Genomic DNA, 15,404 nt, shown 5'->3' with positions numbered 1-15,404 from the left:
TCTTTTACGCCTTATAAGGAAGCTCTCTCTCTCTTTCTGCTCACAACAATCTGTGCTTTGGGTAACTATTGCTAAAGGTGTGCAAGTATCTGTAGATTCTAGCTACTTAGCAGTTCTGTGTATGCATCTGAAAGATAACGGAATGATCCTCGTTTCTCAGGGAAGGTGTATGCCGTTGAATGATGTCAGATTTTAGTTTGAAATAGCCTCAGATTTCTAGGAGTGATGTTTTGCTTTGGGATCCCTTTGTATTCATGAGGAGTGGGCTCAGGGAAGGAGGAATGCATGAGCCTGAGAAAAGCGATTTTCTTCCTAAAAACAGCCCTGAGTTTGAATTGTGAATTTGTTGAATCGTCCATACAGTTTAGTAGATTTAAGAGTTTAAATTAATTTTTAAGGGTGCCTGGGTGACTCAGTCAGTTGAACATCCGACTCTTGATTTCGACTCAGGTCATGATCCCAAGGTCATGGGATCAAGCCCCACGTGGGGCTCTGTGCAGAGTGTGAAGCCCGCTTAAGATTCTCTCTCTCTCTCTCTCTCTCTCTCTCTCCCTCTCTCCCTCTCTCCCTCTCTCTCTCCCTCTCCCTCTCCCTCTCCCTCTCCCTCTCCCTCTCCCTCTGCCCCTCTCCTGTGCACCCATGCTCTTGCTCTCTCTCAAAAAAAAATCATAAAAAATTTTTAAAAATGGTTAAATTAATTTTTAAATATACTTGCTAATAGAATAATATTAGATCAGTTTAAAAACTACTTGGGTTCCTTTTTCTTGCTGTAGAATGTGTTGCCACAGAAATATGTCTCTATTTATCCAGGTTCAGATTTAGAGAGTGTCTCTGGTATCTTTTTGAATTTTGTGTGTGTTTTATCACAGAAAACATAGTTACATTCCTTTTTACTTACTGTTCCAGAATTAACTGTTAGAAGTCTGGCAGAATAAAGTTAGTGTTTTGCAAGCTTTATTTTAAAAACAACTGGACAGGGGAATATGCCATTGGAATCCCTTCCCTTAGGATGGTGTTGGTCTCATTGAGAAAGAAATTGTGTAGAATACTTTGAACTTTTGGAATTTTGTATTTTATTTTACAAAGCACTGAAGTGGACTCCTACTGAGCTTTTCAGAATGCTCAATAGGCTGTTATCTCCTGTCACCCAGATGTGTGAAAGAGAGGGAAGAGCCTCATAGAGTCCTGGGACATCTGTCTAGGACTCTACCACAATGATGTTTTAATTTAGTCCCTGTGTTGTAGACACAATATGTGCAAAATAGGAAATACAAAAACATGGAAAAGATAAAAGGGGGAAAATATATCACCAGGCAGAGATAATCAGTATTAGCATTTGATATGTTTCATAGGTACATTCTTTTAAAAATTTGGTTTTATTTTACAAAGTTGTGAAAATGCTGTCTGTGCCTGTGTTCCATTTGATGTTGAGATTTTAGTCTAGTTACTATTATAACGTAATCATTTTTCTAAGTTTGGAGTACCTTATTTAATGACTATACTGTGGTTATACTATGATGTATCTCATTATTCCCTTTTTGTTAGATATTTAGATTGTTTTCTCATTGGGACTATTATACATATATAATGATAAAGTCTACCTAACAGGCACACACACACCATTCATATGTGCGTACGTGTACGTAAGCATACAGCATTTTGAATATTTGCAAGTCAGTGCCCCATTGAAACGACTACCCGACATCAGTAAATTATCACTAAGGGAGCACAGCCATGGTAGCTCTACTCAGGCCAAGAAATGGAATTTGACCAAACTTGTGAGCTCTAGTCTCTGTTCCCTCTCTCTTGCTCACGGGTAATCACTAACATCACTAACCCAACCTCTAGTGACATAGATCAGTTTTTGTCTTGGCCTGGGGTTACCGGACCAGTAGGTATGAATATCTTAAAGCATCTTAGTTCGTATAACCAAACTGCTTTGGAAAATGTTACGTCGTTTTATCGTATGAAAATGTGGAAGGGACTTTTGTCCCTGGAATATGGGAAGGGAAAGAAATGAGGACCATGTGTAGCGACACTGTTCTGGACTGTGAGTAGGACCGAGCGGGACCATGATGCTTCTGGGAGATGTCAGCAGTCTGTTTTCAACTTCCGTTTTACCCGCCTTGAAAATGTTCTTCCTTATCTGGACATTGCCAGTCACTGTGGCAGAAGGAAAGGAGAACCAGTGCAGGGTTCTTACGTGTGGACAGAAGCAGGTAAAATTGGCCCGGGGAAACGCACATGAGGTCAGTAGAGCCAGGTGTCTAGTGTCCCCCTACGGGGAGAGGTGCTGTAGAAGGAACACAGCAATACCGTCCACCATACTGTTTCATGATTTTGCTTCCTTCTTGAGGAGGTCAGATCATTTAGGTTAGTAATCTTTCACTTTTAGCATAGAAGCACATCCTAGCCTTGGGGAGAGGGGGTCTTGGATCTCTAGATAGAGCTGTAACTTGGGTCATCAGCAGAGGTGTTTGCGTAACGCTGATGAACTTTGGGGGTGTGGGTACTTTTCCAAGAAGGGGCCTGACACATGCTTATTCATTAAGACGTAATGGGGGAACACTAAGATCAGTTTATTAGATACTTTTGGTGGAAAGCAGTTCCTCTTCAGGAGACAATGTTTTCTGTGTCTAGTTTTCACGTCCTAGTCACACGCTCTCTGGGGAGCTTTCGGGAAATGTTTTCCTGAGTAATGACACACACTTGGAGAGGTTTTCTCCCTGGAAACGCACGGGAACCGGCTTGCTCCAGGTTCTCAGTTACCCCCTCCTCGTGTGGTCAGCATCCTGTCTTCCCTCTTTAGTGGGGCACACTTGCATTCTTCTCTGCTGCCAGTCATGTCTGTACCAGCTCGTTTGTAATATTGAGAGCATCAAGAGGCACGTCTCATTTCCCTTTGGCTTTATGTCTTCATCAGGACACAGGTGTCTTCAGTGACGACACTGTCGCTCAGCTAGAGAAACAGTTGTGCGGAGGTGGGGTGGCATGGTGGTTTTAGGTGAGCTCTGATTTCACACAAAGCTGTCTTCTCTCCAGGGATGGTGAAGTTGGAGAGAGGCTCCCTTAACCCGCCTCCAGGATGAACCCCCTGCAAGAAGACATGGAGAACGCCCTCACCGGGAGCCAGAGCTCTCACGCTTCCTTGCGCGACGTTCATTCCATCAACCCTGCACACCTCATGGCCAGGATTGAGTCCTATGAAGGAAGGGAGAAGAAAGGCATATCTGATGTCCGGAGGACTTTCTGTTTGTTTGTCACCTTTGACCTCTTATTTGTAACGTTACTGTGGATAATAGAGTTAAATGTAAGTGTTTTTCTTCCCCATGACTTTACATAAGAATTGTTTCCAGAGCCAAGAAACAGTTTTCTTATTTTTCTCCTCATTTCTGTGTCATTTAGTGAATTCTGTGTTTTTCCAAAGGGGGGGATAGTGCTCTTTTCCAGCTGATTTTGACCTCTCTTGTTCTGTGCTGTTATTTTTTAAAACAAAGGCTAGTTCATTTAAAACTCACTTTGAAATTTGAATTCATGGTGTTTTGTTCTCTGTCAGGAGTTAGCGAACTATAGCCTGGGGGCCAAATTCAGCTGGCCTGTTTTTATAAAGTTTTATTGGAACACAGCCCTGCCCATCTGTTTACCTTTTGCCTGTGGCTGGCTTTTGTGCTATAGTTGACTTGAGTAGTTGTGACAGAGTCCATCTGGCCCACAAAGGCAAAAGTATCTGTTTCCTGGCCCTTCTCAGAAAAAGATTGCTCGTCCTTGCTTCAAAAATGTAGCATGCCTCTGGAATATGTTTTAGATGTTACATCTACTTTTCTAATCCCCATGTTTAAGAGTTTTCTTGCATTTATTCTTTACTTTTTCACAAAGAGATCATTCATCTTTTATTGAAAAAAATCTTCAGAACCATTTGGAGGTTTGTCTCCATCTTGTCAGGTCTATGCAGTTATATTGTCAAATAACTCTCTAGACTAGTACTATCCAATGGAAATATAACGCAAGCCTTGTAGACAATTAAGTTCTCTAGTTGCTACATTAATAAAGGTGAAAATAGGTGAAATACATTTTAATAATATATTTTATTTAGCCCAATATATCTGTTTTCTCCCAAAGCCTTGACTCTGTTTACAAATAGGTAATCTCTTCCAAATGCTTTCCTCACAGGCAAGAATTGTTTAAAACCACACAAGCCAGTGATATGATGCACTAATTTAGAGTCTCTCTTTTTATTATTTGTTCCACATGTATACATTAAAGAAAACATTTAAATTAACATATATTTCAAAGGAGTAATATGTTTTCAAAACTAGTACCTATCTATTAAAAAATAAAAAAGAAATACATCTTTTTAATTTATTTAAAAAATTTTTTAAAGTTTATTTATTTTTGAGAGAGAGAGAGAGAGCAGGGGAGGGGCAGAGAGAGAGGTAGAGAGAGAATCCCAAGAAGGTTCTGCACTGCCAGCGCAGAGCCCAACTGCTCTGAGCCCAACTCAGGGCTCGAACCCACGACACTGCGAGGTCATGGCCTGAGCCGAAACCAAGAGTCAGACACTTAACCGACTTAACCAGGCACCCCTTATTATTATTTTTTTTTTATTTTACTGAGAGAGAGAGGGGTAGAGGAGGAGAGAGAAAGAATCCCAAGCAGGCAGAGCCCAACGTGGGACTCTGTTCCACAACCCTGGGATCACGACCTGAGCCGTAATCAAGAGTTGGATGCTAAACAGACTGAGCCACCCGGGCACCCCAGAAATACATCTTTCAACAGGAAAGCATAGCAGCAGTTTTAGGGAGCTCACATAAAAATGATTGTAATGACAGCACAAAATCAAAGCATTTATTGATTTACCACCAAGATCACTACCTACTTTTAAGTGAGGGAAGCCTGGGGGTAGAGCTGTGGTGAGGGATTTGTAGGATCACACTCACCTCCCTCCTCCCTTCAACTGAGTGAAGTGGACTGAACTCTGTTTTGTTCCTCAGGAGGGATTGGTTGATGTCTGTGTGTGACAGGTTATAAATGAAAAAAATCATCAGGCCTAGCAATTAAGAGATGTATTTTTGTTTAATTTTTTTTTTATTGAAGGTAATTAACATACGCAGTGTTAACATTAGTTTCAGGCATCAAACATTTCAGCATTTCTGTACATGACTCGGCGCTCATGCAGTAAGTGGAGTCACCATCTGTCACCAGACAACACTATTGCAGTCTTACTGACTTTGTTTCCTGTGCTGTGCTTTTCATCTCCATGATTTATCTATTTTATAACTGGAAGGTTGTACCTCTTAATCTCCCTTTTCAATTTCTCCCAGCCCCTCCCCGCCAACTCCCCACTGACAGTTCTCCATATGTAAGGGTCTGGTTTTTGTTTGTCTCTTTTTTTCTTCGTTTGTTTCGTTTCTTAAATTCCATGTGTGAGTGAAATCATACAGTATTTGTCTTTCTCTGTCTGACTTATTTCACTTAGCATTATACTCTCTACATCTAACCATGTTGTTGCAAATGGCAGGATCACATTATTTTTTACAGCTGAGTACTATTCCATTGTGTGTGTGTATATAATGTATGTATTTATATTATATGTGTAATATATATGTGTGAGTATATGTATATTGTGTGTGTATATATCTATATATGTCTATAGATAAATAGATATGTACACCACATCTTCTTTATCCATCATCTGTGGATAGACACTGAGGCTACTTCCATATCCCGGCTTTTATACAATGCTGCAGTAAACCTAGAGATGCATATTTCAAATTAAGAAATGTATTCTAAAACTTTTCCACTGACTGCCAGTTGCCCCAGTTATAAAATGAAAAGATCACACAAGACTATATGATCTTTAAGATAGCACATCTTGACTTTTTTGTCAAGGTTTGATGTTTTGGTTTGTTTTTTTTTTTTTACCTTCAGTTTCTAGTTGTGTTTGATTTAGATTGTCAGTCCTGACCTGGGCTTTTCGCCACACACTGTACCATATGCCTTTTCTTCTGTGGTCTGTTTCTGTAATCACTCTAATCACTGAAATCCATTGTTCTTTTCACCTGTCTACACACATACTGAGTGCCAGACATAGGCTTCAGATTTAGGTGTGGCAAGCTCCACAGAAACATTAGTAAGATTTGAAGTTTAGCGGAGCAGATACAGCACATATCTTACACTGCCCTATCGTGCTGGTCTTTGAAAGAGGAAAGAAATAGCACCAGGGGTGCTTAGGCCTTCAAAAGAGGAATGGGACTATGCAATCATAACAGTAACCCAAGTACTTTGCCTTTATATATGACTTCCAATTTAGCCAATTTTTCTCCTTTCTCCAAGGAAGCAAGATGCTCAGGCCAAAAATGAAGACTCATCCTTAATTAATTTGCTTGTTTTGTGTCTCTCACATTCCCTATCCAGTTGAAAAGTAAGCCCTGTGGGATGTGCCTGCAAAATAGATCCAAGTCATGACGTCTTCTCCATTTCTACCGTGGCCACCCTCAAGCAAGCCAGCGTTATGACTCCCCCAGACTCCTGTACCAGGAGCCCAACTGATTAGCCAGCTTCCATTCTTGCCCTCCTAATATCCATTCTCCTCCTAGAAGCCAGAGAGATTTGGGGCGCCCGGGTGGCTCAGTCAGTTAAGCATCTGACTTTGGCTCAGGTCACGATCTCGCAATTCGTGGGTTCGAGCCCCACGTTGGGCTCTGCCTGGAGCCTGCTTTGGATTCTGTGTCTCCCTCTCTCTGCCTCTCCCCCACCCATGCTCTGTCTCTTTCTTTCTCTCAAAAATAATAAATAAACATTTAAAAAAATTGTAAAAACAAGCCAGAGAGACTGAAAACAACAAATCAAACAATGTTACTTTCTATTTATAACCCTTCTGATGGACCAGAGCACTTTTGATAAAATCCAAGTGCCGTAGCTTGGCCAGCATAGCCCCCAAGGAGCCTCTCCAGCCTTCCTTTCCCACTCTCTGTTCCTGGCCCTCCTGGATAAGCCCAGACTTGCCTCCTGGTCTCAGGACAGAACAAGCTCCCTTCTGTCTTGGACCTTTATACTAGTTCCTTCTAAATGAAAATGGTTCATTTCCTTTATCTTGATGCAGATACTGACGTCTTATGCTGGTATCTGTCAGCTTAGATCTCACCACAGGGAAGGCTTCCACTTAGCGTCCAACCCAAAGAAGTCAACCATCACTTCTGTCGCACTGCCCTGCTTCTGTTCTCTGTACAGCACGTATTTTCTTGTTTGTCATCTCTCACTCCTTGCTAAAACATAAGTTCCATAGAGACAGGGATACTGTTTTGTTTACTGAAGTATTTAGAACCATATTCGACACTTAGCAAGTGTTCAGCAAATATTCTGTGAATGGATAAAGATCTCATGGCACTGGTTTGCCAGTAGGATTACATTAGGGACAGATTGGCTGCGAAGCTGTGAAAGGAATCCCATGCAAGGTGGTGAGAATCGGAAGGAAAAAGTTAATCTTAGAGGCATCCTAAAAAAATAAGTATGCTGGGGGCGCCTGGGTGGCTCAGTTGGTTAAGAGTCCTACTCTTGACTGTGGCTTAGGTCAAGATCTCACGGTTTATGAGTTCAAGCCCCACATCAGGCTCTAGTGCGGAGCCTACTTGAGAGTCTCTCCTTGTCTGCCCCAGCCCTGCTCACTCTCTCTCTCAAAAAATAGATAAATAAACTTAAAAAAAATTTAAAGAAACGTAAGTATGCTGATAGACTTATTGATAAGCAGAGTTTTTTTTATCTCCAGTATTCAGGAAGGAGTCAAGATTTAAACAAAAATTTTTTTAATGTTTATTTATTTCTGAGACAGAGCATGAGTTGGGGAAGGGTGGAGAGAGAGGGAGAAACAGGATCCGAAGCAGGCTCCGGGCTCTGAGCTGTCTGCACAGAGCCCGATTTGGGGCTTGAACTCACAGACCGCAGACTGCGAGGTCATGACCTGAGCCAAAGTCGGACGCTCAACCAACTGAGCCACCCAGGCGCCCCAGGACTCAAGATTTCTAATGATAGAACATAAAAAGAATAGGATCAGCTGTGTCAGAACTGTGGGAAGAGATTCCATGTGAAACTAAAGGCAAGTCTATGGGGGACATCTTGAGGTAGAGCCAGAGGTTTTGAAATTAAGAATTTAGAGCACAAGTTGGAGCTCTAGGTAATAGATTTTCGATTTCTCTGTTTAAAGGCCAGGCAAAATCAGGGTCTTTTAAAGTATGCAGATACCGTGGAAAACCTTTTTCTACTGACTGTTTACTGAAGAACTGTTATCAGCAGCTTGATTCCCGGGCTCTCAGCCAGGACGGTGGTCTCTGCGCCCTAGGTCACTTAGAATAATCATTCTTTTAGTATTTTAGAGCTTGGTAAGCTTCCTTAGTCTGGACAGACACAGTTGATAAGACTACATGGTTGGTTGCCTTTTAATAATTCTTTCCTTTTGCTCCCAAGTTTTCTGTTCTGTTTGTTATTAGGGATCTATAGTCAAGCACATCTATAGCCCATCTGCACAAACTACACAGAAATCTAAACCCCCTTAAGAGATTTTAAAGTACTGACTAGTGTTTATAGTAAACTTTCATTTGAATAACAAATACATATACTTGTAAAAGTATCTAAGCCAAGAGGAGCCTTCCCTTGGGGCAACTTTAATTCCAGTTAGGCCGATTAGCAAACCTCACAGGGGTGTTCCTTATTAATTTTCTCCCCCTTTGCCCAGGTCTTTGGCTCATCCTCCTTCACTTTGTCCTTTTTCAGATATCTCCATCAGTTTACCAGGACAAATGATGTGTGTACTCCAGATCAGAAATGGGAATTTACTGTTGCACGTCCTGTGCCCTAATCCACGGGCCCTAACAGTTCTGGTGTCTGCTTGGGTGCTGCCGCAGGTGCCAGACACACGTTCCATTACTTGATTTTTTTTTTAATTTTTTAGGGCGCCCGGGTGGCTCAGTTGGTTGAGCGTCCGACTTCAGCTCAGGTCACAATCTCACGTTTCATGACTTCAAGCCCCGCATCGGGCTCTGTGCCGACAGCTCAGAGCCTGGAGCCTGTTTCAGATTCTGTGTCTCCCTCTCGCTCTGCCCCTCCCCTGCTTGTGCTCTCTGTCTCTCAAAAAATGAATAAATGTTAAAAAAAATTTTTTTTTAATTTTTTAATGTTTATTTGAGAGAAAGAGAGACAGAGACAGAACTGGAGTGGGGGAGGTGCAGAGAGAGAGGGAGACACAGCATCAGAAGCAGGCTCCAGGATCTGAGCTGTCAGCACAGAGTCCGACGCGGGGCTCAAACTCACGAACCGCGAGATCGTGACCTGAGCCGAAATCAGACACTTAACTGACTGAGCCACCCAGGTGCCCCTACTTGATTTTTAAAACAATATTTTCTATAGTGTAATATGTAGAATCTGAACTTGATCGTTTAAAATTCATCTTGATAGGAGAATAGAGAGAGGACAAAGTTTATCATCTTAGGGCTACTTTTCATCATTCACTGTAACTTCATCACATTTGATTGTAGGTCTGGTCTTCCCCTTATTTCATTATCTATCAAATGAAAAGTATATATGAAAATTGCTAAGAGGGCAGGATTTTCAAATGCCAGGAACAAATAAAAAAGAAAAACCAGAGAGAATATCTGAACCTCTATCTTGTGTCACAGTAACTGCTGTCATTGATCTTTGCTAAGATCAGGGGACCCGTTGGCCTTCCAAGACCTTAAACAGCAGAGACTGGTCAGAAAGTGAGGGCAGGCTTGGAGGAATGTGACTTGTCTTCTTTAAGATTATACATCGGTATGTTTGAAGATTTTGTCTTAGAAGAGAAAAAGAATCATTTTTGAACATTTTAGTTTGCCAAAGTAGGAACTTGTTTTTTACAAGGCATTCTTTTTCATTATATGTTTATATTTGTCAAGTGAATGAATTCAGAATTGAAGTGGGAAATACTATTCAGCATTTTTCTATTAGAGTTGATGCGTGTTTCATTCCTCCCGTTTTAACATTCCAGGGTTCTGAGATGGTAGGCAGAAAAGTGTATATGAGAACAACCTTACTTGTATATTTTCTTGTATTATTTTCACACGTAAACCTCTCAGTTTTACTTCTCACCATCCTTCCCAGGTGAATGGAGGCATTGAGAACACCTTAGAGAAGGAGGTAGTGCGCTATGACTACTACTCCTCTTACTTCGATATATTTGTAAGTATTTTCTGTTTTCCATTTTATTTCAGATATGATGAATCTGTAACCAAAAGGTAAATTTCCCCTGAATAGATCTCCTAGTCTGTGCCATTCTTCTGTCCTCTCCTGAACACTGTCTTTCCTTTCCCCTCAGTTACTGGCCAAGTCAACGCTCTCTCTCTCGCTGTAAGGAATTGTTTGGTCATAGGGAGGAGAGAAATGAGAGATAAGGGAGGGCAGCAGAAGGAGCCATTCTGTTTTCTTGGAGGAGAGCCTTTATTCTTTTCGTAGAAGCCGTGGATGTGTCCTAATCACTAAAAGGAAAAGTGACCTATTTATGTAATAACTTGATGAAAATGCCATTCCTTTTCTGCCTTGAGATAGATTTCTGAGTGTACTTTTAATAATACTGTTTCGTTTTTCTAGAATAGTTTTTGAGGAAAGTTCCATATTGGTAATCCTGAGCAACATTAGTCAGTTACGGAATTACACAGATGCAGTTCTCTGTGGATGAGGCCTTCATTTCATTCAAAGAAATGCTTGCACTCTTTCTAGGGCATTCTGTGGCTTTCATTGGGCTTGGTACCTCTTCCTGGTATCTCTTTGTAGCGGATGGTGTAAGCAAGTCAGGTTCTAACGTTGTGTTGGATGCAGGATAGGCAATTAATGTTCGCGGTGAGTTCCTCCAAATTGATTTTAACTGCATTAATCACTATCTCTAGAAGCTTTATGCACACCGGTTAAGAGTAGGACCCTTCACGTCAGAAAAACCTGGGTTTGATTCACAACGCTATCACTATTTGTATCCATCTTTTAATATATTGGGTCTAAACTTGAGTTTTTCATATGTAAAATGAGATCACCATAGTTCTAAAAAGTAAATGAAATACTATATGGAAAACATTTAGCCCGAGGATAGATACCTCCAAGAAACTCAGAGAACCACCTGCAGTCACTAATCAACATCATCATTATTTTTGGTCGAGAATTTTAATAATCGGGTGATTATATTTTCTAGTGGTTTTCAAATTATACTAGAAAGGCTTTTGTGTTGTGGTGGTTTTATTTCTGAAGGGGGCTGCAGAAGTGTGTGGGGAAGGAGGTAAAGCTCCCGGGAAGTAGAGGTTAGGTTAGGGTTCCCTGTCACAGCCCCTTGCAACCTAGGTGGTTCCATTTTTATCTGTACGGTACGTTTGAGTCCCGGTAGGATTGTGCTGAAAAAGTGTTTGGCTGCTACAGAACGTTTGGAAGACCACTGATACAATTTAATCCCCTCATTTGTCACATGAGGAAAGTGAGTTTCATGGTTTCAGCGTCTTCGCCTACCTGCTCCAGGTCATTGAAGCAGGGGGAAAGAGCATGTCACGTCCCACATCTTGATATTTCTTTCTTCTAAAGCTATTGACATGTAATAGCAAGATTGATTTCTCTTCTCTTATTTCCCTTGCTGAATTTATCTTCACATAGCCTCAGCCAGGAAGCCAGGTTCATCTACCAGCTAGACCACCAAGGGTTGTCTGTCCTTTATGTGTAGGGACTTAATGGTCCTGGACAGATAGGTGGAGCCCATTAGCTCAGACTGAAAGGACTGGCATATCTGGCCTGGAAAGTGGACACAGCTTCCAGGAAACCTTGGCACCCAGGAGACTTTGAGATAGAGGGCTGAAGAAGACTCATACTTTTTTAAAAAATATTTTTTCTAATATTTATTTTTGAGAGAGAAAGAGACTGAGTGTGAGTGGGAGAGGGCAGAGAGAGAGGGAGACAGAATCCGAAGCAGGCTCCAGGCTCCGAGCTGTCAGCACAGAGCCTGACACAGGGTTTGAACTCAGGAACTGTTGAGAGCATGACCTGAGCCAAAGTCGGCCACTTAACTTACTGAGCCACCCAGGTACCCCAAGACTTATATTTTTTGCCAAATCCAGAACACAGGGATAGAGTTGGAATGAATAGAGAAGCTAAACTAAGTTTGCAGATTGTTGGAAAACACACTTTTTTAAACTTTTCTTTTAAGCTTATTTATTTTGAGACAGAGAGTGTGAGAAGGGGAGGAGCAGAGAGAGAGGGAGAGAGAGAATCCCAAGCAGGCTCCATGCTATCAGAGTAGAGCCTGATATGGGGCTTGATCTCACAAACTATGAGATCATGACCTGAGCTGAAATCAAGAGTCGGATGCTTAACCGACTAAGCCACCCAGGTGCCCTTGTAACGACAGCAGAAAATTAAAAACAAATACAACCCGTGAACTTCACTTATGTGAAAGGATCTTAAGTGTGGCCCACTAGTGAATGGCTACAAAAAGGCCGTCGGCCTCCAGCCTTTCAGCAGTTTAGATTCATGAGGAACTTTTGGCAGCCCCTGGCCTCAGGCATTGCTCAAGAGCTGCCTGACTTCTCCCTGCCCACAACAAGGTGTCTCTTCCGAGGAAAACTGGTAGAATCTTATTCTCCGTGTGTTCCTCACTAGATGAGAATTACTAAGACAGCTGTGACATAGTGGCTAAGTAGAGTCTGGCCACCTGGGTTCAAGTCCTGGCTTCCTCACTAAGCAGTTGTGTGGCCTTGCACAACTTTTCTATCCCCTGTATGTGTATAACGGGATCGATGATAGTAGTTGACACATGAGGTCATTGAGGAAGGGCTTACATGGGCTAATAATACATATAAAGGGTTTCACAAAAGTCCCAGAGGCACCCTAAATTTATCAGATGGTAGCTACTAGGGTGGACAGAACCTTCCCAATACCCCCATAACCCAGAGATTTACAGTGGACTTTACTAGGAACCTGGTATCTCCCAAAAGTGAGTGTTTGTACCAGGAGTGGAAAAGTCAGCTCTCAGAACGTCTTCTCGAGTCTTAACAGGATATCAGAAATATACGTGCACTCAAATGGAAATGAAAAATAAACATTAATTATAAATTCTTCTGTTGATAATGGGAACTGAATTTGAATCCTGATTTGGGCGGCATTGCATTCATTCTACAGCAGAGATCCCAAATACTGGTCTTTGGACCGGTGGTGGTCTGTGGCAGCCTTCAGCTAAACAGAATGATGAAGACACTTCGGTGGGTTCTTCCTAAAACTCAGTGATCTTATATTTGTATCTATTTTTTTTTAACTTACCTTGTCATTTTTTTTTTAATCTAGCTCTTGGCAGTTTTTCGATTTAAAGTGTTAATCCTCGCGTATGCCGTATGCAGACTGCGCCATTGGTGGGCAATAGCGGTGAGTATGTCACCACGGTGAGCGGTCCGTCTCCTCCAGTGCTGCTGGCCCAGGCCCGCTCACAACAGGACTGGGCTGGGCCCAAATGCACCTCTCATCTGGGATGAATTCTACCAGCTTTTCCTGAGGCCCCTTCCTCCACACTTCCCTAGGCTTAAGACCAGGACTTTGTTCCAGTAGTGATGAGTTCCTACCTTTGTCTCTACAGATACTGCCCCAGTTGAGGAACGTAGGGACCCATCAGTGGTTCTTTGCCATGCACCAACTCGTCCTCTACTGCATTTTACAAATGAGTGATAAGATCAGTACCTCTGTCACAAAGATACTTGGAAAATTTCCCCTTTGCTCGTTGGTGATTTTTCGTGACTGACTTGCTGCTTATTTTGATCATTGCTTGTCTTGCTGTTTTATCCCCTCCCCTCCCTCCAGTCTTCTTTTAAAATTTTTTAATGTTTATTTTTGAGAGAGACAGAGTGAGTGGGGGAGAGGGAGAGAGAGAGGGAGACACAGAATCCAAAGCAGGCTCCAGGCTCCGAGCTGTCAGCACAGAGCCTGACGTAGGGCTCGAACTCACGAACTGCGAGATCGTGACCTGGGCTGAAGTCAGACGCCCAACCGACTGAGCCACCCGGCGCCCCACCCTCCTTCCAGTCTTAAAGGGAAAAGTTCCCATGCTGCCTTTTACTGTTGCCTTCAGGCTTCTTGAAGGCAGTGGTGTTTTTTACTCATCCCTGTTTCTTTGCATCTAGCACAGAGCTTTGGCACATGCTGTTCACCCTCGGTAAATATTTATTGGTTGAAAGAAGAATTATAAGCCATTCTGCCTCAATTATTTTTGCCATGTCCACAGATGCCTGAACACTCGCCTTTTTGAGAGCTCTAAGAAGGCAGGTATATGGGGGGAATGCTGAGCTCCCCAAGCTGGAGTGGCCTGCTCAGGAACAGCCTACAGTTTTGTTTCTGGAGTGAGGCCTCAATCGGTGTGGGCCAGCGTGGCGTGCCCAGCTGAGGATGGGGTTGTGCTTCTTTCCCGAGACACAGTCCACAGGAGCCACATCTCCCTGGGCCATCTCTTCCGAGCATCCGCAGAATCATAGGGCTGACATCAGGACCGTCAGATGAGCCCCAAGCTAATGTATCTCAGATGTAGGCTGACAGTAGTAGCCAGACTTGAGTCCCTTGCCTGAATATGTTTCTGCTGGTACCAAATAGCTGTGGCGATGGTCTCTTCCCAGTTTTCTAGAGTCTCCTTAATATGCACTAGTATTTGTCAGACCATCTGTCTCAAATTTGTTTCAGAAAAGTGAGTGACATTCACTGAGTCTTTAGAAAGTATCTTTAATATCTAAACCACATTATGAAGGGGCAGGTCATGTTCAGCGCATCCATTTGATTGGTTTTGATTCTTCCTTTTAAAAACATTTACAGGGAGGGACCAGCCAGCTGGAACAGAAGGTCGAGTCACTTGATACCTAAAAACATACTGAGTGTCAGCATACAAAGTTAATTAGTGTCAGAATGTAAAATACCTTCTCTTCCAGGTAGCTCAACTGGCTGGGTGTGTGTGTGTGTGTGTGTGTGTGTGTGTGTGTGTGTGTGTGTGGCAGTTTGCTAACAATGCTGACCCCGCACTTGGTTAATACTTCCTGAGCTTGACACCCATGTCCCCTGACCTCCATTCTGTCAGTCAAGGCTACTGTGGGCATCACACTGGTCAGCTGTCACATTGCTAGGATCCTAGTTGGGGGAAGGAAGGACAAGGCCCAGGTCCCGTGGGATTGTCTCTGGGCTCCCCAACCACCAGGGGGAGCCCTGGGTCTGTATTCCAGGGGTCCCTCCTGTGGGGAGAGGTCTTTGCAGGTTGGACCTGGTGGGGGACAAACCTGAGTGTCCCAGCACACCAGCCTGCTGGACTGAGGGAGGTGGGTCGCTGACCTGCTAGACCGAGGGAGGAGGGGTAGCATGAGCAGCCAGTCAGGGATCGGGCACCA

General features: G+C 42.8%; 1 protein-coding gene across 3 annotated transcripts in view; it reads left to right on the top strand.

The window, feature by feature from the left end:
• Window positions 1-15,404, top strand: part of STARD3NL (STARD3 N-terminal like) — a 56,070-nt gene that overhangs the window by 24,140 nt on the left and 16,526 nt on the right. For all 3 annotated transcript variants that reach the window (XM_078442574.2, XM_078442575.2, XM_078442576.2), the window contains 3 exons: window positions 3,043-3,310; window positions 10,129-10,206; window positions 13,336-13,413. In XM_078442574.2, coding sequence (XP_078298700.1) covers window positions 3,086-3,310; window positions 10,129-10,206; window positions 13,336-13,413 — 381 coding nt within the window. In that variant the 5' untranslated portion in view covers window positions 3,043-3,085. The remainder of the gene's footprint in view (window positions 1-3,042; window positions 3,311-10,128; window positions 10,207-13,335; window positions 13,414-15,404) is intronic.

Source organism: Panthera onca, chromosome A2 (assembly GCF_046562875.1).
Source record: "Panthera onca isolate mPanOnc1 chromosome A2, mPanOnc1 haplotype 2, whole genome shotgun sequence".
In the NCBI taxonomy this organism is placed as follows: Eukaryota; Metazoa; Chordata; class Mammalia; order Carnivora; family Felidae; genus Panthera; species Panthera onca.
Note: the sequence above shows the minus strand (reverse complement) of the source record. Positions and strands in the feature narration are given on the sequence as shown.